Source organism: Oncorhynchus keta, chromosome 4 (genome assembly GCF_023373465.1).
Source record: "Oncorhynchus keta strain PuntledgeMale-10-30-2019 chromosome 4, Oket_V2, whole genome shotgun sequence".
NCBI classification, from domain to species: domain Eukaryota; kingdom Metazoa; phylum Chordata; class Actinopteri; order Salmoniformes; family Salmonidae; genus Oncorhynchus; species Oncorhynchus keta.
The window spans coordinates 45233321-45252036 of NC_068424.1; the positions used below are offsets into that span (position 1 = coordinate 45233321).

At 45.5% G+C, this 18716-nt stretch overlaps 1 protein-coding gene across 4 annotated transcripts in view; it reads left to right on the forward strand.

Annotated features, from left to right (window-relative positions):
• The window catches only part of LOC118375564 (rho guanine nucleotide exchange factor 37-like), a 29134-nt gene extending 11958 nt beyond the window's left edge, over positions 1-17176 (forward strand). For 3 of the 4 annotated variants that reach the window (XM_035762151.2, XM_035762158.2, XM_052507369.1), the window contains 10 exons: positions 410-557; positions 940-1139; positions 1290-1420; positions 1857-1961; positions 2409-2522; positions 2763-3080; positions 3510-3638; positions 6003-6198; positions 6555-6766; positions 13905-17176. In XM_035762151.2, coding sequence (XP_035618044.1) covers positions 410-557; positions 940-1139; positions 1290-1420; positions 1857-1961; positions 2409-2522; positions 2763-3080; positions 3510-3638; positions 6003-6198; positions 6555-6766; positions 13905-14111 — 1760 coding nt within the window. In that variant the 3' untranslated portion in view covers positions 14112-17176. The remainder of the gene's footprint in view (positions 1-409; positions 558-939; positions 1140-1289; positions 1421-1856; positions 1962-2408; positions 2523-2762; positions 3081-3509; positions 3639-6002; positions 6199-6554; positions 6767-13904) is intronic. The other variant, XR_008114254.1, reaches the window with a different exon arrangement.
• The last annotated feature ends 1540 nt before the right edge of the window (positions 17177-18716 follow it).

Consider the following 18716-nt stretch of genomic DNA (forward strand, 5'->3'; position numbering starts at 1 on the left):
TGTGGAGTAAACAAGAGTGCCGGCGTGTCAGACTTCCTTTTTTTCCCATTATTTAGTTGACCTCGCTCAGCAGCTGGACGGCTAGGTGTTCAAACATTCATCTCTTCTGCAGAGCTCTAACCTGCAAGAATGGTTAGAGACAAATATACACTGAGTGTAGAAAACATTTAGATCACAGACTGATCAGGTGAATCCAGGTGAACGCTATGCTCCCTTATTATCACTTGTTAAATCTCTTGGGAAAGGACTCACAAGTAAGCATTTCACTGGAAAGTCTACACCTGTTGTATTCAGAGCATGTGACAAATCACCTTATCCGTCCCCATGGAGGGTTGCTAAAGGACCCGCATGGGAGGCATAAATGTACATTAATGTCACATCATAAATACTTGATACATATTCCCTTCAGGTGACGCCTTCCTCAGTCTATCAACAGACATCGAGTCGGCTTACAAGGAGTACCTGTCCAACTACAACGCCGTCACAGCGTTAGAGAACAGCTACAAACAGAAAGAATCCCTGTGGACTGAGATGGTGAAAGTCATCAAGTCCTCAGCGTACGTTTATCTCTCTCTCTCTGCATTTCTGTTCCTATCCTGGCCCCAAATCTATGGTCGTTTTCATGTTAAACACTCAATAGGGCTAACAGCACAAACCCATCTGGGTCCAGGCGAACTTTGACCTTTTGTTCACAATGAAATACAATGTCCATCCTTCAGTATTGTCACAGTGTATGTGTTGATACAGGCCAGAGGTGAATGTATGTACCTTTATCTCACTTTCTGCATTCCTGTTCGTACCATACATTGTCCAATTGAAATACAATACTGAAATTGCCCTTAATATCACACCCCATGTAAAAAATTTTACGGATGTCAAAATACAGCTTTCTCACATTACAAATCTAGAAAAGACACGTTTAGACTATGTTGTGTACAGGCCAGAGGTGAATGCTACCTCTCTGAGCTTCTTCCTGGTGATGCCAGTCCAAAGGATCGCTCGCTACCCTCTTCTCCTCCAGACCATCATGAAACATACAGACCCTGGGCACCCGGCCTACTCTCTCCTGGAGCAGACTGCCCACGCCGCCGTAGCCGTCAACTGCAGGATCAATGAGTACAAACGCTTCCGAGAAGTTGGTGAGGACACATGCTGGCTATCACGTTCTTGTAATCAAATCCTATGATTGGTTTTACTATTCAGACCAAGGATATTGATAGATTGTGGGCATTTGCCTTCACTTTTTTTCCTGAACACCCATATTAGAATTTCTTGTCTTCTCATCACAGCCGACAAATACAAGAAGACGGAAACCTTGACGATAAGGGATAAGATAAATCGTCTGAATAGCCACAGCATCGCAAAGAAGACTGCCAGACTGAGTCAGTTCATCAAGCATGAGACGGGGATTGCACCAAAGGTAAGGCACTTTCCGTACCTGTTCCTGATGTTCTTCACTCAGCCATAAAATGAAACTACAAGCCCTTCTTCAGCACCTTTAGGTTAATAATTAAACATAGGGAATGGGAAAAGCTGTGAGATAACATATTACATGACCAGTGTTTACTTCTTAAAAGGTTAAGCTGTAGTCGAACCTTGATTCACACCTCCGGGGAGCATTTATTACATAAAGTATGTAGAGAGTAGTTGAATACAATGACACGTGCTATGTTGGTGGCGTGTCACATGGTTATGAGTATTCCCTTGCGGACATTTCTAGACATATTATTCATCAAGTCACAAACTGAAGCTCTGGGGGTCTCTTTTTATCAATGGATGGTAGAACATTCTTACTTAAATCTCTGTAAAAATGTATTGAATTTGCTGTTTAATAACTGCCCTCGCTTCAATTCCAGTTGGTTGATGAGGAGTTTGATACCTTGGAGGGCTTTTTCTATCTCCTTGAAAATGGTATCGCCGTGCTTCATGAAAATGTGGAGACGTATCTCAGCCATCTGCAGGTGAGCTTTTGTAGACCCGATCCCTTTGCGGTGGAGACCATCACCATGACAGCATTGGAATCACGTTGTTTACACCTGGCTTTCCACTCAACATACAATTAGTGCCCAATCCCTTTAGATTCACTTCTAGCTTGATATCCTCTTCTCACTAAATAATGAGCACGGTTGGATCGGTAATCCTCCTCGCCAGCTGTCAACTACAACTACTTGGCTCATGTTTCAGTGGTGAGCATTTGAAAATGTAAAGATGTTGTAAGAAAATCTGTTTTAAGTTTTCAACCTCCTTCACATTGCCGCACCTATTTGAATGCAGAGTCTCCCCACTGTCAAACAGCCGCTGCCTGTCATAAACCATGCATTTCTGACGACTACCTCAGCTTTCTGTTTGCGTTTCCCGTGTCTAGATATAGTTGACGTGGCATCTTTTCTTCCATCGTTCTATTACAGAGATTCCTCAGCTGTCGACCGGAGGAGTTTGACCTTGACATGGACGGCGAGAAGCCTGCTATATGCTACAAGGAAATCACAGCAGCATTGAGACAATGGATACTTCCTACATTTGTGAGTCAAGCCAAAGTACCACTTTGTTATGCATGCTACAACAATGGGCATCGAATATGTTGGCTCGGAGGACAGACCATTTTTATTGAATTGCGCCCATGGTCGTGTTTCACTTTCCCACATGTCCTTCAGGCTTCAGATTGCACTGCCCGGACCTCACGCCTCTATCCATCGCCCTCCCCCACTCAATATTCCCTAATATTTCCCTCTTCCTCTCCCCATCCCCCACTCAACATCCAGGAGAAGAGGATGAGGACGTTGGTCCACAAGCCCCTCTGTGCCCTTCGAGAACTGCTGGTGGGGCCTCGTAACCTGATCCGTAAGCGCCTGGACAAGCTGCTTGACTACGAGCTGATCGAAGAGAAGCCCAGTCTGAGCTACGATGAGCAGGCGGTGGCTAACACCTATAAGACCATCAACACGTTACTCCTCAACGAGCTGCCCCAGTTCAATGGCCTGGCCCTCACCTTGCTCTGGGGCATGCTGGGGGCCTTCAGCTGCCTGCACAAGGACCTGGCTGCAGACATGGAGCAGCTCTTCCAGGGCTTTGCCCAACAGGTGGGGTAGTAGGTACACCACAGTCACTGTAGAAGGGTTTAGAGGGGGGTAGCAAGATACACTTAAGTATAGGGTATCTGTGGACGACCAATGCTGACCATTGCAATTGACCATTTCAGCCAGTGAATCTGCTGTCCGTTGTTTATACACTGAACAAAAATATAAAAGCAACATGTAAAGTGTTGGTCCCATGTTTCATGAGCTGAAATAAAAGATCCCAGAAATGTTCTAGACGCACAGAAAGCTTCTCTCAAATGGTGTGCACAAATTAGTTTACGTCCCTGTTAGTGAGCATTTCTCCTTTGCCAAGATAAGCATGTTGTGTTGCAGTTTTCTTGATTAGTGAGAACTATACCTAAGGCCAGAGATGCAGCTGAACTTGAACTTGACTATCGTTCTAAACTTGTTTTGTCTGACCTCTCTTTGCAGCTCCCTCACAGTTCCCTGGAGCCCAATGCATTCTGGGAGTGGGCAGAGTGTTCGGTGCTGGAGGGTGCGAGGATGCTGGAGACTCTGTGTCGGAATGTGGAGGACCAACTCAATGCCCCCATTGTCCAGGTCAGTCCCAACAGAAGCTGCACTATAATATGTTGTTTGGTTGGTGGTGATGTGACTTGTTGCCGGGGAACATCGCCAGGGACAGTGCGTGTATACATCCACAGCCTCACACAGCAGGACGATTCATACTAGACCCATTCACTGTAAATGTTCTTATTATCTGAATCCATCATGTGTTTGGAATAACCTGAATTGGATCAGGATGGTTATTTATATTAGCCTTAGAGTTGTGGTGTTACCCGTTGAGTAATCTCTCGTGGACAGACGGGCGACTAACCAAATTGTGCAGTATTTTAGTTCCGTGTTGACCGAGATGAGCTGTTTACCTGTTGAAGGTTCTGAGGAAGGTGTGCTGCCTGAGGGGACAGTACTGTAACTAAGCGTAAGCCATTTGTCAAAACTAACACACTAGGACATGTCACGTTCACAAAGCACAAACTTTCTGTTTAACATGCAGAAATAGCAAACTGGAAATTCCATTACCTTTCCTCCCCAGTTAGAACAGAAAGCGCCATTCATTTTGCTTAGTCATAATGCAGTAATAACTTCACTCCAGCTAACGCGTGGCTCATATCGTCACCACTACGCATTACTTTAAGTGATGAGAATGTGAAGAAGCCAAGAGAAGAGGAGAGAAGAGAAAAGGTCTGGTTTCATGTCTCAGACTAATCTAGACTTCTCACACAGCCCATATTCAAATCAGTGTTTTATGTCTTTATGTCTGCAGTGTGAGCAGCCCTCCGAACAGATGGGCCCTGGTCAAAAGTAGTGCACTACATCGGAAATAGCGTGCCATTTGCGATGGATCCTATATGATAGTAATGAGACTGTCAGATCTACAGGCATACATGACAGCAGTAGTGAGGATGGGTAGCTCATTTGTGGCCGGCGATGGCTCTCACTTACAGGCACCATTTCTACAGCAGTAGAAAGACATGGGATCACTTCATTAGCTGCTCTTAGGTGAGATAGTAAAGCCATAAACCTTACAAGTCACCCCGGGGGAAGCTAAGCAGGTGAACAAACACCAGGGTTAATGAGTGCTCACTCTTAATACACACTGGGTGAACAAAACATAGACCAGAGGGTTGGCAAACGTGTTCCTGGAGTGCTGCAGGTACTGCACGCTTTTGTTCCAACTAGTCACAACACCTGACCAGCTAATTGATCAGTTCAATGATTTCCTTAAATTCCACACACCTGGTCTTCCAGGTTGGTTAAATCAAAAACATCAAGTTTGCCTAACTCTGACATACTGACCAGGTGAAAGCTATAATCCCTAATTGATGCCCCTTGTTAAATCCACTTCAATCAGTGTAGATGAAGGGAAGGAGACAGGTTAAAGAAGGATTTTTAGGCCTCGAGACAATTGAGACATGGATTGTGTGTGTGCCTTTCAGAAGGTGAATGGGGCAAGAAAATATATTTAAGTGCCTTTGAATGGGGTATGGTAGTAGGTGCCAGGCGCACCAGTTTGAGTGAGTCAAGAACTCCAATGCTGCTGTGCATTTCGCGCTCGACAGTTTACCGCGTGTATCAAGAATGGTCCCACCACCCAAAAGACTTCCAGCCAACTTAACACAACTGTGGGAAGGATTGGGGACAAAATGGGCCAGCATCCGTGTGGAACACTTTCGAGACCTTGTAGAGTCCATTCCCCGACGAATTGAGGCTGTTCTGAGGGCAAAAGGGGGTGCAACTGACTATTAGGAAGGTGTTCCTAATGTTTTGTACACTACATCTACTGCTGTATATATTGTTAGTATGTCTTCATAAATATAAAAAAATATATATATATGCCATTTAGCAGACGCTTTTATCCAAAGCGACTTACAGTCATGTGTGCATACATTCTACGTATGGGTGGTCCCGGGAATCGAACCCACTACCCTGGCGTTACAAGCGCCATGCTCTACCAACTGAGCTACAGAAGGACCAGAAGGTGTATATAGATTGCATTAGGATTACAGTGCTATTGGATTTGTTACGACATTTCTTGATTTCTTTGTGTGTGATTATTTGTGTATTTGTTTGACATTTTACTGCGTCGTTAGGAGATGTTAACGTAAGCATTTCACTCCATCCGCTATACCATCTTCTAAACTTCGTACACGACCAATACACTTTTATTTGATGCTGCTAATTAGTTGAACTACTGTATGTTGCTTGATTGCTGCATAACTATGTTCCTGATCGCACAGTATTGGTTCATTAGGGCACACCGTTTCAACTTTTTGCAACGGAAAGTGAAAACGTAGCATTTTATTATTGGATAAATCCAGGTAGTCTCCCTGTTTCAGTCAGTTCCCTTCTGTTTGGTGCGTAATGAGCACGCCCCTGTTCTGTTCATTTGTGTCCTCCCAGCCTCTCAGCCCTGGGTCTCAGAAGTGTCTGAAGGTCCTGACAGACAAGCACGGCTCAGGCAAGATCTACCAGCTGACGGGTCATGTGGTGGGGACTAGAGACCTGGACCTGAGCCTGAACAGAGGAGAGCTGGTGGCCATCATCAGTGAGATGGACACACGGGGGGACAGACGCCGCTGGCTGGTCGACGCAGGGGGTAAGACCTCCAGGATATCTCACCTTTTCACTTGAGGGGATGATCTTTTAAAATAACACACTGCTTCACATTCTAAAGGAAAGTCAGTCCTTTAGTTAGTCAATGTATTGAGTTGTCTTTCAATGTAGCAGTGAATACCAAACTAGAATTCTGGTTCAGCCAACACCAGTTAGTGGAGACATCTAATGGTTGTTTACTGTTACTGCTGGCTGTGTACTCATAGAATTAAACACTTACTATCTATCAAATTGATTAGATCAGTTATTGGATAATATGTGGTTTTTAACGTATCTTATTACAGTATAAAATTGATAAACTCATGTTTTATGATCATCTATTACACAATCTGTGTTTAGGTCCAAGAGGATACGTCCCCTCCTCCAAACTGGTGCGGTACCACCAGGTAACCATGGACCCTCCCCCGTCCCCTCATCTGACAGTCACTAACATGGATTGTGCTGGAGGTGTCAGGCGACACTCCTACACCCCTGACGTCAGGCGACACTCCTTCTCCCCTGATACACCCCAGCCCGTGAGGACTCTGTCGATGACCATGCCCTGCTTCCAGGTAAGTGACACTCCCTGGTAAAGTTTCCCCTAGGTACAGATCTAGGATCAGTGTCCCCAATCCTAATCTTAAAGGGATAGTTCACCCAAATTACAAAATTACTTATTGGTTTCCTTACCCTGTAAGCAGTCTATAGACTAGATGACAGCAATCAATTTCTTTGTTTTTTTTTCCTCCCCTGGCACTGTTTCCACATGCTAACGTTTTAGCATTTGTGACACAAATCCCATTCAAGTCATTGGACCGATATTAGCATGTTCAAAACATCTAAGTGTTTCACCAGGATGTGGCTGAACGAAGATACAGAAAATATAGAGCTAGCGGGATTTTCCATGCACTGGCAGAACAGAGACGCTACCTCTGGTAAGACGAGGGGTGGGGGGTATATGTGTTTTCATCAATAACAGCTGTGCGCGATGTCTAATATTAAAGAAGTCTCGAGGTATTGCTCGCCTGAGGTAGAGTACCTTATGATAAGCTGTAGACCACACTATCTACCAAGATTTCTCATCTATATTATTCGCAGCTGTCTATTTACCACCACAGAACGAAGCTGGCACTAAGACTGCTCTCAACCAACTGTATAAGGCCATAAGCAAAGAAGAAAATGCTCACCCAGAAGCAGCGCTCCTAGTGGCAGGATCTTTAATGCAGGCAAACTTAAATCCGTTTCACCTCATTTTTACCAGCATATCACGTGCAACTAGAGAGAAATAAAAATGCTAGACCACCTTTACTCCACACACACAAATGCATACAAAGCTTTCCCCCGCCCTCCATTTTCTAAATCTGACCATAATTCTATCCTCCTGATTCCTGTTTACAAGCAAAAACTAAAGCAGGAAGTACCAGTGACTCGCTCAATATGGAAGAGGTCAGATGATGCAGATGCTACACTACAGGACTGTTTCGCTAGCACAGACTGGAATATGTTCTGGGATTCATTCAATGGCTTTGAGGAGTACACCACCTCAGTCATCGGCTTCATCAATAAGTACATCAACGACGTCGTCCCCACAATGACTGTACATACATATTCCAACCAGAAGCCATGGATTACAGGCAACATCCGCATCTAGCTAATGGCTAGAGCTGCCGCTTTCAAGGAGCGGGAGACTAATGCCGGACGTTTATAAGAAATCCCGCTTTTCCCTCAGATGAACCATCAAACAAGCAAAGCGTCAATACAGGATTAAGATTGAATCCTACTACACCTGCTCTGACACTCGTCGGATGTGGCAGGGCTTGAAAATTCTTACGGACTACAAAGGGAAACCCAGACGTGAGCTGCCCAGTGACGCGAGCCTACCAGATGAGCTAAATGCCTTTTTTATGCTCGCTTCAAGGCAAGCAACACTGAAGCATACACGAGAGCACCAGCTGTTCTGGATGACTGTGTGATAACACCCTCGGTAGCCGATGTGAACAAAACCTTTAAACAGGTCAACATTCACAAAGCTGCTGGGCCAGACGGATTACCCGGATGTGTGCTCAATGCATACGCGGACAAACTGTCAAGTGAACCCACCAAGTACAACCCTAAATCTGTAAATATGGGCACCCTCATCGACATTATCCTGACCAACTTGCCCTCCATATACACCTCTGCTGTTTTCAATCAGGATCTCAGCTATCACTGCCTCATTGCCTGCATCAGTTACATTTATGGGTCCGCGGTCAAATAACCACCCCTCGTCACTGTCAAATGCTCCCTAAAACACTTCTGTGAGCAGGCCTTTCTAATCGACCTGGCCTGGGTATCCTGGAAGAATATTGACCTCATCCCGTCAGTTGAGTATGCCTGGTTGTTCTTTAAGTAATTTCCTCACCATCTTAAATAAGCATGCCCCTTTCACAAAATGTAGAGCTAAGAACAGATATAGCCCTTGGTTCACTCCAGACCTGACTGACAATCTGGAGCCTCTCTTTGTAAAATTATCCGCCGCCATTGCTGCAACCCCTATTACTAGTCTGTTCAACCTCTCTTTCGTATCATCCGAGATTCATTAAAGATTGGAAAGCTGCCGCGGTCATCCCCTTCATCAAAGGGGGAGACACTCTAGACCCAAACTGTTAGACCTACAGTGGGGCAAAAAAGTATTTAGTCAGCCACCAAGTGTGCAAGTTCTCCCACTTAAAAAGATGAGGCCTGTAATTTTCATCATAGGTACACTTCAACTATGACAGACAAAATTAGATATTTTTTTTTCAATCAATTCATTTGCAAATTATGGTGGAAAATAAGTATTTGGTCACCTACAAACAAGCCAGATTTATGGCTCTCAGATCTGTAACTTCTTCTTTAAGAGGCTCCTCTGTCCTCCACTCGTTACCTGTATTAATGGCACCTGTTTGAACTTGTTATCAGTATAAAAGACACCTGTCCACAACCTCAAACAGTCACAGTCCAAACTCCACTATGGCCAAGACCAAAGAGCTGTCAAAGGACACCAGAAACAAAATTGTAGACCTGCACCAGGCTGGGAAGACTGAATCTGCAATAGGTAACCAGCCTGGTTTGAAGAAATCAACTGTGGGAGCAATTATTAGGAAATGGAAGACATAAAAGACCACTGATAATCTCCCTCAATCTGGGGGGCAAGATCTCACCCCGTGGGGTCAAAATGATCACAAGAACGGTGAGCAAAAATCCCAGAACCACACCTAGTGAATGACCTGCAGAGAGCTGGGACCAAAGTAACAAAGCCTACCATCATTAACACACTACGCCGCCAGGCACTCAAATCCAGTAGTGCAAGACGTGTCCCCCTGCTTAAGCCAGTACATGTCCAGGCCCGTCTGAAGTTTGCTAGAGAGCATTTGGATGGTCCAGAAGAAGATTGGGAGAATGTCAGATGAAACCAAAATATAACTTTTTGGTAAAAACAACTCGTCGTGTTTGGAGGACAAAGAATGCTGAGTTGCATCCAAAGAACACCATACCTACTGTGAAGCATGGGGGTGGATACATCATGCTTTGGGGCTGTTTTTCTGCAAAGGGATCAGGACGACTGATCCGTGTAAAGGAAAGAATGAATATGGCCATGTATTGTGAGATTTTGAGTGAAAACCTCCTTCCATCAGCAAGGGCATTGAAGATGAAACGTGGCTGGGTCTTTCAGCATGACAATGATCCCAAACACACCGCCCGGGCAAAGGAGTGGCTTCGTAAGAAGCATTTCAAGGTCCTGGAGTGGCCTAGCCAGTCTCCAGATCTCAACCCCATAGAGAGTCTTTGGATGGCGTTGAAAGTCCGTGTTGCCCAGCAACAGCCCCAAAACATCACTGGTCTAGAGGAGATCTGCACGGAGGAATGGGCCAAAATACCAGCAACAGTGTGTGAAAACCTTGTGAAGACTTACAGAAAACGTTTGACCTCTGTCATTGCCAACAGGGTATATAACAAAGTATTGAGATAAACTTTTGTTATTGACCAAATACTAACTTTCCACCATAATTTGCAAATAAATCCATTAAAAATCCTACAATGTGATTTTCTGGATTTTTTTTTTCCTTCTCATTTTGTCTGTCATAGTTGAAGTGTACCTATGATGAAAATTACAGGCCTTTCTCATCTTTTTAAGTGGGAGAACTTGCACAATTGGTGGCTGACTAAATACTTTTTTGCCCCACTGTATTCGTCGCCAGACCCACTGGCTCCAGGTCATCTATAAGTCTTAGCTAGGTAAAGCTCCGCCTTATCTCACTCACTGGTCACCGTAACTACACCCAGCTGTAGCACGCGCTCCAGCAGGTATATCTCACTGGTCATCCCCAAAGCTAACACCTACTTTGGCTGCCTTTCCTTACAGTTCTCTGCTGCCAATGACTGGAACGAATTGTAAAAATCGTTCGTTATATCTCTCTCACTAACTTTAAGCATCATCTATCTGAACAGCTTACCGATCGCTGCAGCTGTAAATATCCCACCCAACTACCTAACTCATCCCCATATTGTTTTGGACTTTTTTGCTCTTTTGCACACCAGTATTTCTACTTGCACATCCTTATCTGCACATCTATCACTCCAGTGTTAATTGTTAAATTGTAATTACTTTGCATCTATGGCCTATTTATTGCCTTACCTCCTTACTCCATTTGCACACACCGTATATAGATTTTTCTATTGTGTTATTGACTGTACTTTTGTTTATCCTATGTGTATCTCTGTTCTTTTGTCGCACTGCTTTGCTTTATCTTGGCCAGGTCGCAGTTGTAAATGAGAACTTGTTCTCAACTGGCCTACCTGGTTAAATAATTATGTGTTATTATGGTGTTATGAAAAATAAAATAAAAAAGTGTCTTCACTGACATTTTCAACCTCTCCCTGACTTAGTCTGTAATACCTACATGTTTCAAGCAGACCACCATAGTCCCTGTGCCCAAGAACACTAAGGTAACCTGCCTAAATGACTACCGACCCGTAGCACTCAAGTCTGTAGCCATGAAGTGCTTTGAAAGGCTGGTCATGGCTCACATCAACAGCATCCTGCCAGACACTCTTGACCCACTCCAATTCGCATACCGCCCCAACGGATCCACAGATGATGCAATCTCAATTACACTCCACACTGCCCCTTCTCACCTGGACAAAAGGAACACCTATGTGAGAATGCTGTTCATTGACTACAGCTCGGCGTTCAACACCATAATGCCCACGAAGCTCATCACTAAGCTAAGGACTCTGGGACTAAATATCTGCAACTGGATCCTGGACTTCCTGTCGGGCCGCCCACAGGTTGTAAGAGTAAGCAACAACAGTTCTGCCACGTTGATCCTTAGCACTGGTGCCCCTCAGGGGTGAGTACTTAGTCCCCTCCCCAGAGAACTGGCAGTGTGGTGCTAGGACAACAACCTCTCCCTCAATGTGGGCAAGACAAAGGAGCTGATCGTTGACTACAGGAAAAGGCGGGCTGAGCAGGCCCCCATTGACATCAATAGGGCTATAGTGGAGCGGGTCGAGTTTCAAGGTCCTTGGTGTCCATCACCAACAAACAGTCATGAAGAGGGCACGACAAAACCTCTCCACCCTCAGGAGACTGAAAAGATTTGGAATGGGTTCCCAGATCCTCAAAAGGTTTTACAGCTGCACCATCGATAGCATCTGGTTGCAACACTGTCTGGTATGGCAACTGCTCGGCATCTGACCGTAAGGCGCTACAGAGGGTAGTGTGCACATCACTGGGGCCATGCTTCCTGCCATCCAGGACTAATATAATAGGCGGTGTCAGAGGAAAGCCCATGAAATTGTCAGAGACTCCGTTATCTCTGCTACTGCAGGCAAGCGGTACCAGAGCGCCAAGTCTTGGACCAAAAGGCTCCTCAACCGCTTCTACCCCCCCAAAGCCATAAGGCTGTTGAACAATTAATACAATCGCAACCAGACAATTTACATTGACCCTCCCTTTTGTACACTGCTGCTACTCGCTGTTTATTATCTATGCATAGTCACCTCACCTACATGTACAAATGACCTCTACTAACCTGTACCCCTGCACACTGACTTGGTACCAGTGCCCCCTGTATTTAGCCTCGTTATTCTTATTGTGTTACTTTTTATCGTTACTTTTGATTTTAGTCTACTTGGTACATATTTTCTTAACCAACAGTGCAGTTCAAAAAGAGTTAAGGACTTGTAAGTAAGCATTTCACGGTAAAGTCTACATTTGTATTCGGGGCATGTGACTAAGTTTTGATTTGAAGTGATTTTGTTGAGCTTCACAATCAATGTGAAATACTTTCGGATGATTTGGACATGATTTGGACACGATATGTGAAACATTTACTCCCATGACTTGAATGGCATTTGTGGCACAAACAAATGCTAAAATGGTGTTAGCATGTGGAAACATTACAAAAGAAACAAAGCATGGATTGATGTCATTACCTTGTCCAGAGACTTCTTACAGGCTAAGGAAACCAATGTAATTGTGTAACTTGGATGAACTATCCCTTAACCATTAGTGGGGGGGAATAAATGCTAATCTGAGCCAAGATTAGCATCTAGGGGCAACTTCACACGGGTGAGTGACACGAGGGCCAGAGCAGTGTGAGGGATGGGTGGTTTCTGAGTGGCAGGTTGTTAAAGCACATCTGACTACCTGCTCTGCTTTGTGTGTCAGGGAAATGGATGATGGGTGTATGCAATTGGGGGGGGGGCAGCATCCCATCAATCAAACCCTATCAGATGCGTGTGAGGGTTTTTGGTGGAAAACTCCAAATTGGCTGCTTACCCTTGTCAGCAGAGTTCCCCCAAACCCTATTCTGAGTTTTTATTAATTGATTTGTTTTAGCTCTTCAAACATCAGTATACATTGGTTTATACATGGTTACTTGAACTCTGTGACGCATTTATTTGGACTGCAATTTCTGAGGCTGGTAACTCTAATGAACTTGTCCTCTGCAGCAGAGGTAACTCAGGGTGTTCCTTTCCTGTGGCGGTCCTCATGAGAGCCAGTTTCATCATAGCACTTGATGGTTTTTGCGACTGAACTTGAAGAAACTTTCAAAGTTCTTGAAATTTTCCGCATTGACTGACCTTCATGTCTTAAAGAAGTAATGATGGACTGTTGTTTTTCTTTGCTTATTTGAGCTGTTCTTGCCATAATATGGACTTGGTCTTTTCCCAGATAGTGATGTCTTCTGAATACCACCCCTACCTTGTCACAACACAACTGGCTCAAATGCATTATTAAAAAGAAAGAAATGTCACAAGTTGTAAAAGTGAGTGATTCTCCTCATGACATTTGGGAGGCATTTATCATACCCTTATAGCCAGCCATCATCATGTACTGCTGGAAGTGTGATCACTAATCATAGGCAGGTGACAATCCCCCTAAGGCTTGAATTCTTCAACTTGGGTAGTCCATTTTGAGTCTGTCATTTCTGGGCCTTTGTGAGCAGAGGAGACTGAAGGTGATAAGTCCACTACATTCACAGGCCTCACAGCGGAGCCCTAAACTGCACTTACATGCCCTGCTGATGGCTCAACATTCTAAAGTCCTGTTCTCCAGAGAAGAGCTGTGTTTACTAATGGCGTTGGCCAGACCACCAGGCTAAAAACAATCTCTGTTAGATCACCATGCTCGATAATAAAGCCTTGTTTACTCTCTGTCTGTCCACCGCGGTATCGTTGCAGGTGTTTGCAGGCTATGACTTCACGGCAAGGAGCAGTCACGAGGTCTCTCTGAGGGTGGGGGAACCAATCAGAGTGCTGGAACCCCATGACAAGAGGGGTAGCCGCGACTGGAGCCTGGTGGAGGTGAGGGAACAGAGGGGGTATGTTCCCTCCAACTACCTGGCAGTGGTGCCTACATCTACGTCGCCCACCACCCCCTACCACTAGGGTTGCCCCGGACAACCAGCCAGTCCGTGCTAGACGCCACTCAACCATCGCTGCCCACGCACCTCTGCTCAGCAGGAGAAGCACTCTCACTGAAGCCTACATCTACAGGAGGGCGAGAAAGGTGTGTGTGTGTGTGTGTGTGTGTGTGATGGATTAGATGACAGGTGTGTGTGTGAAGTGGTGCACCAGGCATTTGCATGTAGAGTGCTCCAAGCCCCTCGACTGCAGCACTTATTAGAAGCATGTAAGTGGGAGGCTGCTTCCATCACCAGGAACCAGGGGTGAAATGCTGCTTTCTCCTACAGAAAATGACTGACTGGCAGGCAGGTAGCAATGCCTCAGCACAGCACGAGGATGAAGGAGAGCAGGCAGTCTGTGGCAAGGGAATTGGTTCTTGTGAATATTTGACCTACCTGACAAAGCTTCTCCACTGAGCGGATCTCTCGCTCAACTGGCGCTGGCAGTTAAACTGATGGACATATGTACACGCCCCTGACTCCGTTTATGTGATGTACCGCTTGCACCGTCACCAGTGAATCCGCCACTGACATTGACAGCAATGCAATTTATGCTCAGGCAAAATAGTTGTATGATTTCTAAGAAGAAATGAGGTCGGCATACTGAAACATTAATGCCAGATTGATCGAATAAGAAAAGGGGGAAGAGTGGATCAGAGAAGTCCTGTTCAAATGGATGAAGCGTAGCTAGTTTGATTCCAGATATCAAACGGCAGCAAACATCTGTTATTAAAGCAATTGTATCATTCGGGTTGTTATGGCTTTAATAGCATAGTACTTGTCATGCTAACGGCGCCTTCTCATTGGTCCAAATGTCAGGGCAGAGTGAGAAGACAAGACGTTACAATGCTGCTGCTGCTGCTGCTGCTGCTGCTGTATCTGGGCTGTCTGGTCTAGACGGAGGCAGAACTCTGTGTCGTCTCTGAGCTGGCCACAAGGGGGCATACCTCACCAACTCTCACCTAACAGATGGCTTTTGTAGGCTTTAGCTTCATTATCTTTATTATTACCTCAGTCAGTATTGATGTTAAGCTTCTGGTGGATGTTGCACAATCTAAACATGTTCATATCTTAACAGTGTTGCCGTGTATAATTAATTTGACTGTCACGATCTGCTTCATAATATTATCTAATGAGAATGTGTTTGCTCAGTAAGTCTACTGTCAGGGATAATCCAATGCCGTGTTTAAAAAAATAAATGTATATATATATTTATTTATTTATTTATTTACCCCTAGCAGGCAGAGCCGCACATCAGGCTTTCATGTGTTCTGATGAAATGAGCTATGGAAGATGAAATGACTCAGTATAGCCAAAAACAGTTTGAAAGGGAGCACAGCTCTGCTCTGTTGGTGCAGCAGTGTCATTGTTATGCTGATTGCTGCAGAATAGTCTGTGTGGCCTGGATAATACAGAATTCAAGCTGGGTATACAGCTTTTCAGATATTCACCTCCATTTTACCATGTTGGCTCAGGACAGGATTTGTATGCGGCTCTAAGATGGTGCAGTTTCTGAATTTTAGATGCATTTTAAGGAAAAGCCACATAGACGGTGACCCATTTTTAGAAAGCTATTATAACATAGCTTTCACTAAGAGAGCACCAGAATGGAGGGTAATCAAGTGTAAACGGACGTAAGGGCTTTTAGGGTTGTACTTAACCAAACAATGCTACTGTGTGGCGCGTGCTGTCCTCCATATGACATCTAAACATGTGTGTGTGGCGTATTCCGCATTTGTGGTTGTCACCTTGATGCTAAGGACTGGTTGTCAATAGGGATTTGATGCAGTGACTCCCTGCAGCTACTGCTATCCCTAGCATGACAGAACCCTACGCAGCTCTAAAAATACACTTTCTCTCATTCAATGGTTCTATAAATAGACTACTGTCATTATAGGATCCCCTGTTGGACCCTTGGCCTCCCCCTGCTGGCTACTGTGGAAACACGTTTTTCCCTTCCTTCCTCTGGGTGGTAAATCCCATAACAGCGACTGTTATACCACCTCCCTGCAAGGCTCCAGGGCCGCTCTTGGCTTAAAGTCCATAGGGGAGTATACAGACAACAATTAGGTTGGTTGTTGTCTCTGTCTTTTGAGAATTGGGCTCCTGACTAGGAGGGTAAATCCAGTGCTTTTGCAGGCAGGGCTGAGACGAGGCGTCCATGTTTCTGTCAGCCTCCAGTCAGAGTGTGGATCAGCTGCTCCACTGTAACACTGTCTGCTTTTCTGGCTGCAGCCTCAGATTTATGTGCTGGGCTGAAATGATTGTCCATTTTTAGGGGGTCACTGTGGCAGTCAAGGGAAAGTGCATCTTTCCCGGGGGGGGGGGAGATGCACTTTCCTCCCCTGACTTGTGAGGAAGTGTTGAAGCGCAGTGTGTAACGGGGGCTGATCCGTCGCACTGGGCTTGGCCACAGAAATAGCAGCAGTGGGCTTGTCCTGGTTGTTTTAAGCCAGGGCTGTATTTGGTAACCGTCTGGAACCGCCCCTGATGCCTTAGCTTTGGCTTCTTTTAGGCCCTGTCTCTGGCAAAACCAATTTAGTTTTAACAATGGTTCATCCCCTCTGCTGCTGGACTAGAATGGGACATTTTCCCTTGGCTTGTAGCTAATGACTGGGGGTTTAGAAGATAGTGGTGAGACTGAGGCGTGGACGGTGCAGGGTACGGCAAGGCAGGGAGGCATGTGACGCTCTGCAGCCATGCAGCAAAATTCTCCTGAGGCTCCCCTCGGGGAGCTGAGGATGGAGCCACTGACATGGCCCAATCGCCATGTGTGTCAGTGAGAGCGTGTGAGTGAGCCACGGCAGTCAAGCTTAACAGATCTCCTTGTCGTCAGGAGGATTGACTTGGCTGTTCCTAATTCCAGGACATCGGGTGTTTTCTGCTTTCTCCTTCATGCTTCCAGCCCTTCTTTGAATAAGACATACAGAGAGACAGAAGACCGATACACAGTGCATTCAGAAAGTATTCAGAGCCCTTGACTTTTTTCCCACATTTTAATACATTACAGCGTTATTCTAAAATGGATTGCATTTTTGCGTGTAGATTGATGGGGGGGATGAAATAAATAATTTTAGAATAAAGGCTGTAATGTAACAAAATGTGGAACAAGTCAAGGAGTCTGAATACTTTCCGAATGCACAGAACACTGACTGACATAAGATACAATTCATGTTTCCCTTCAACTGGATATCATTCCATTCATAATTCTCCCACATGCTGACTTGAAACTGAATTCTATATTTATTTGACCTTTTATATAACCAGGCAAGTCGGTTAAGAACAAATTCTTATTTTCAATGACGGCCTAGGAACAGTGGGTTAACTGCCTGTTCAGGGGCAGAACGACATGCACCTTGTCAGCTCGGGGATTTGAATTTGCAACCTTCCGGTTACTACCCCAACGCTCTAACCACTAGGCTTCCCTGCCGCCCCAATATACCCTTTCCATTTGAAGGAAGTTGTGTGGCCTAGCGTCCTGTCCAGGGAGTGCATTTGTACCTCAAGCTGCTTCATGCTCCAGAAACAGGAGACCGAACGGCCAATAGGACAGGAGCCTGTCTCGAACAGGGCTACTTACTTATGTGGCCTTCATAAAGGAATTGCTTTGATGTTCTGTAACTGGATACTTGAAACATTATTTGTAACCAAAGAGTATTCTAGGATTGTTTACATGTTGATCTCATCTGTGCTGTGTCGGGCAGTGCCCTTTCCCTTGGTGTAAATCACATTGGCCCCTTAGTACAAAATAGACTGGACGGTCCTTTTGGGTCCTGGGGCCCATTCAGACTGAGGGAGGAGCATGGGTGGGGGTAAGGGGTGATTGGAGTAGAGCGAGAGGCTGCGTTGGGGCCTCTGTGAGGATTCTAACTGGAGGGGAACTGCATTGATCATAGACTGTTCTAACCAATCATAGGGCCCCTGTTGATCATAGACTTTCTAACCCATCACTGTTCTAACCCATCATAGACTGTTCTAACCCATCATAGACTGTTCTAACCCCTCCCTTCTTACTGCAATCACTGTTCTAACCCATCATAGACTGTTCTAACCCATCATAGACTGTTCTAACCAATCATAGACTGTTCTAACTCCCTCCCTTCTTACTTTTCCTGAAATTATGATGTTGCTTCGTCTTTTTCTCTCGTTCACAATGCTCGAAATGTGGCATCGAGACGCTCCGTTTTTTTCTTTTGTTTCTGTTTGAACCCTTTGACGTACAGCCATGGGCTGGCTACTGGCCTGTATGGTGGGGCTGGCTACTGGCCTGTATGGTGGGGCTGGCTACTGGCCTGTATGGTGGGGCTGGCTACTGGCCTGTATGGTGGGGCTGGCTACTGGCCTGTATGGTGGGGCTGGCTACTGGTCTGTATGGTGGGGCTGGCTACTGGTCTGTATGGTGGGGCTGGCTACTGGCCTGTATGGTGGGGCTGGCTACTGGTCTGTATGGTGGGGCTGGCTACTGGCCTGTATGGTGGGGCTGGCTACTGGCCTGTATGGTGGGGCTGGCTACTGGTCTGTATGGTGGGGCTGGCTACTGGCCTGTATGGTGGGGCTGGCTACTGGCCTGTATGGTGGGGCTGGCTAC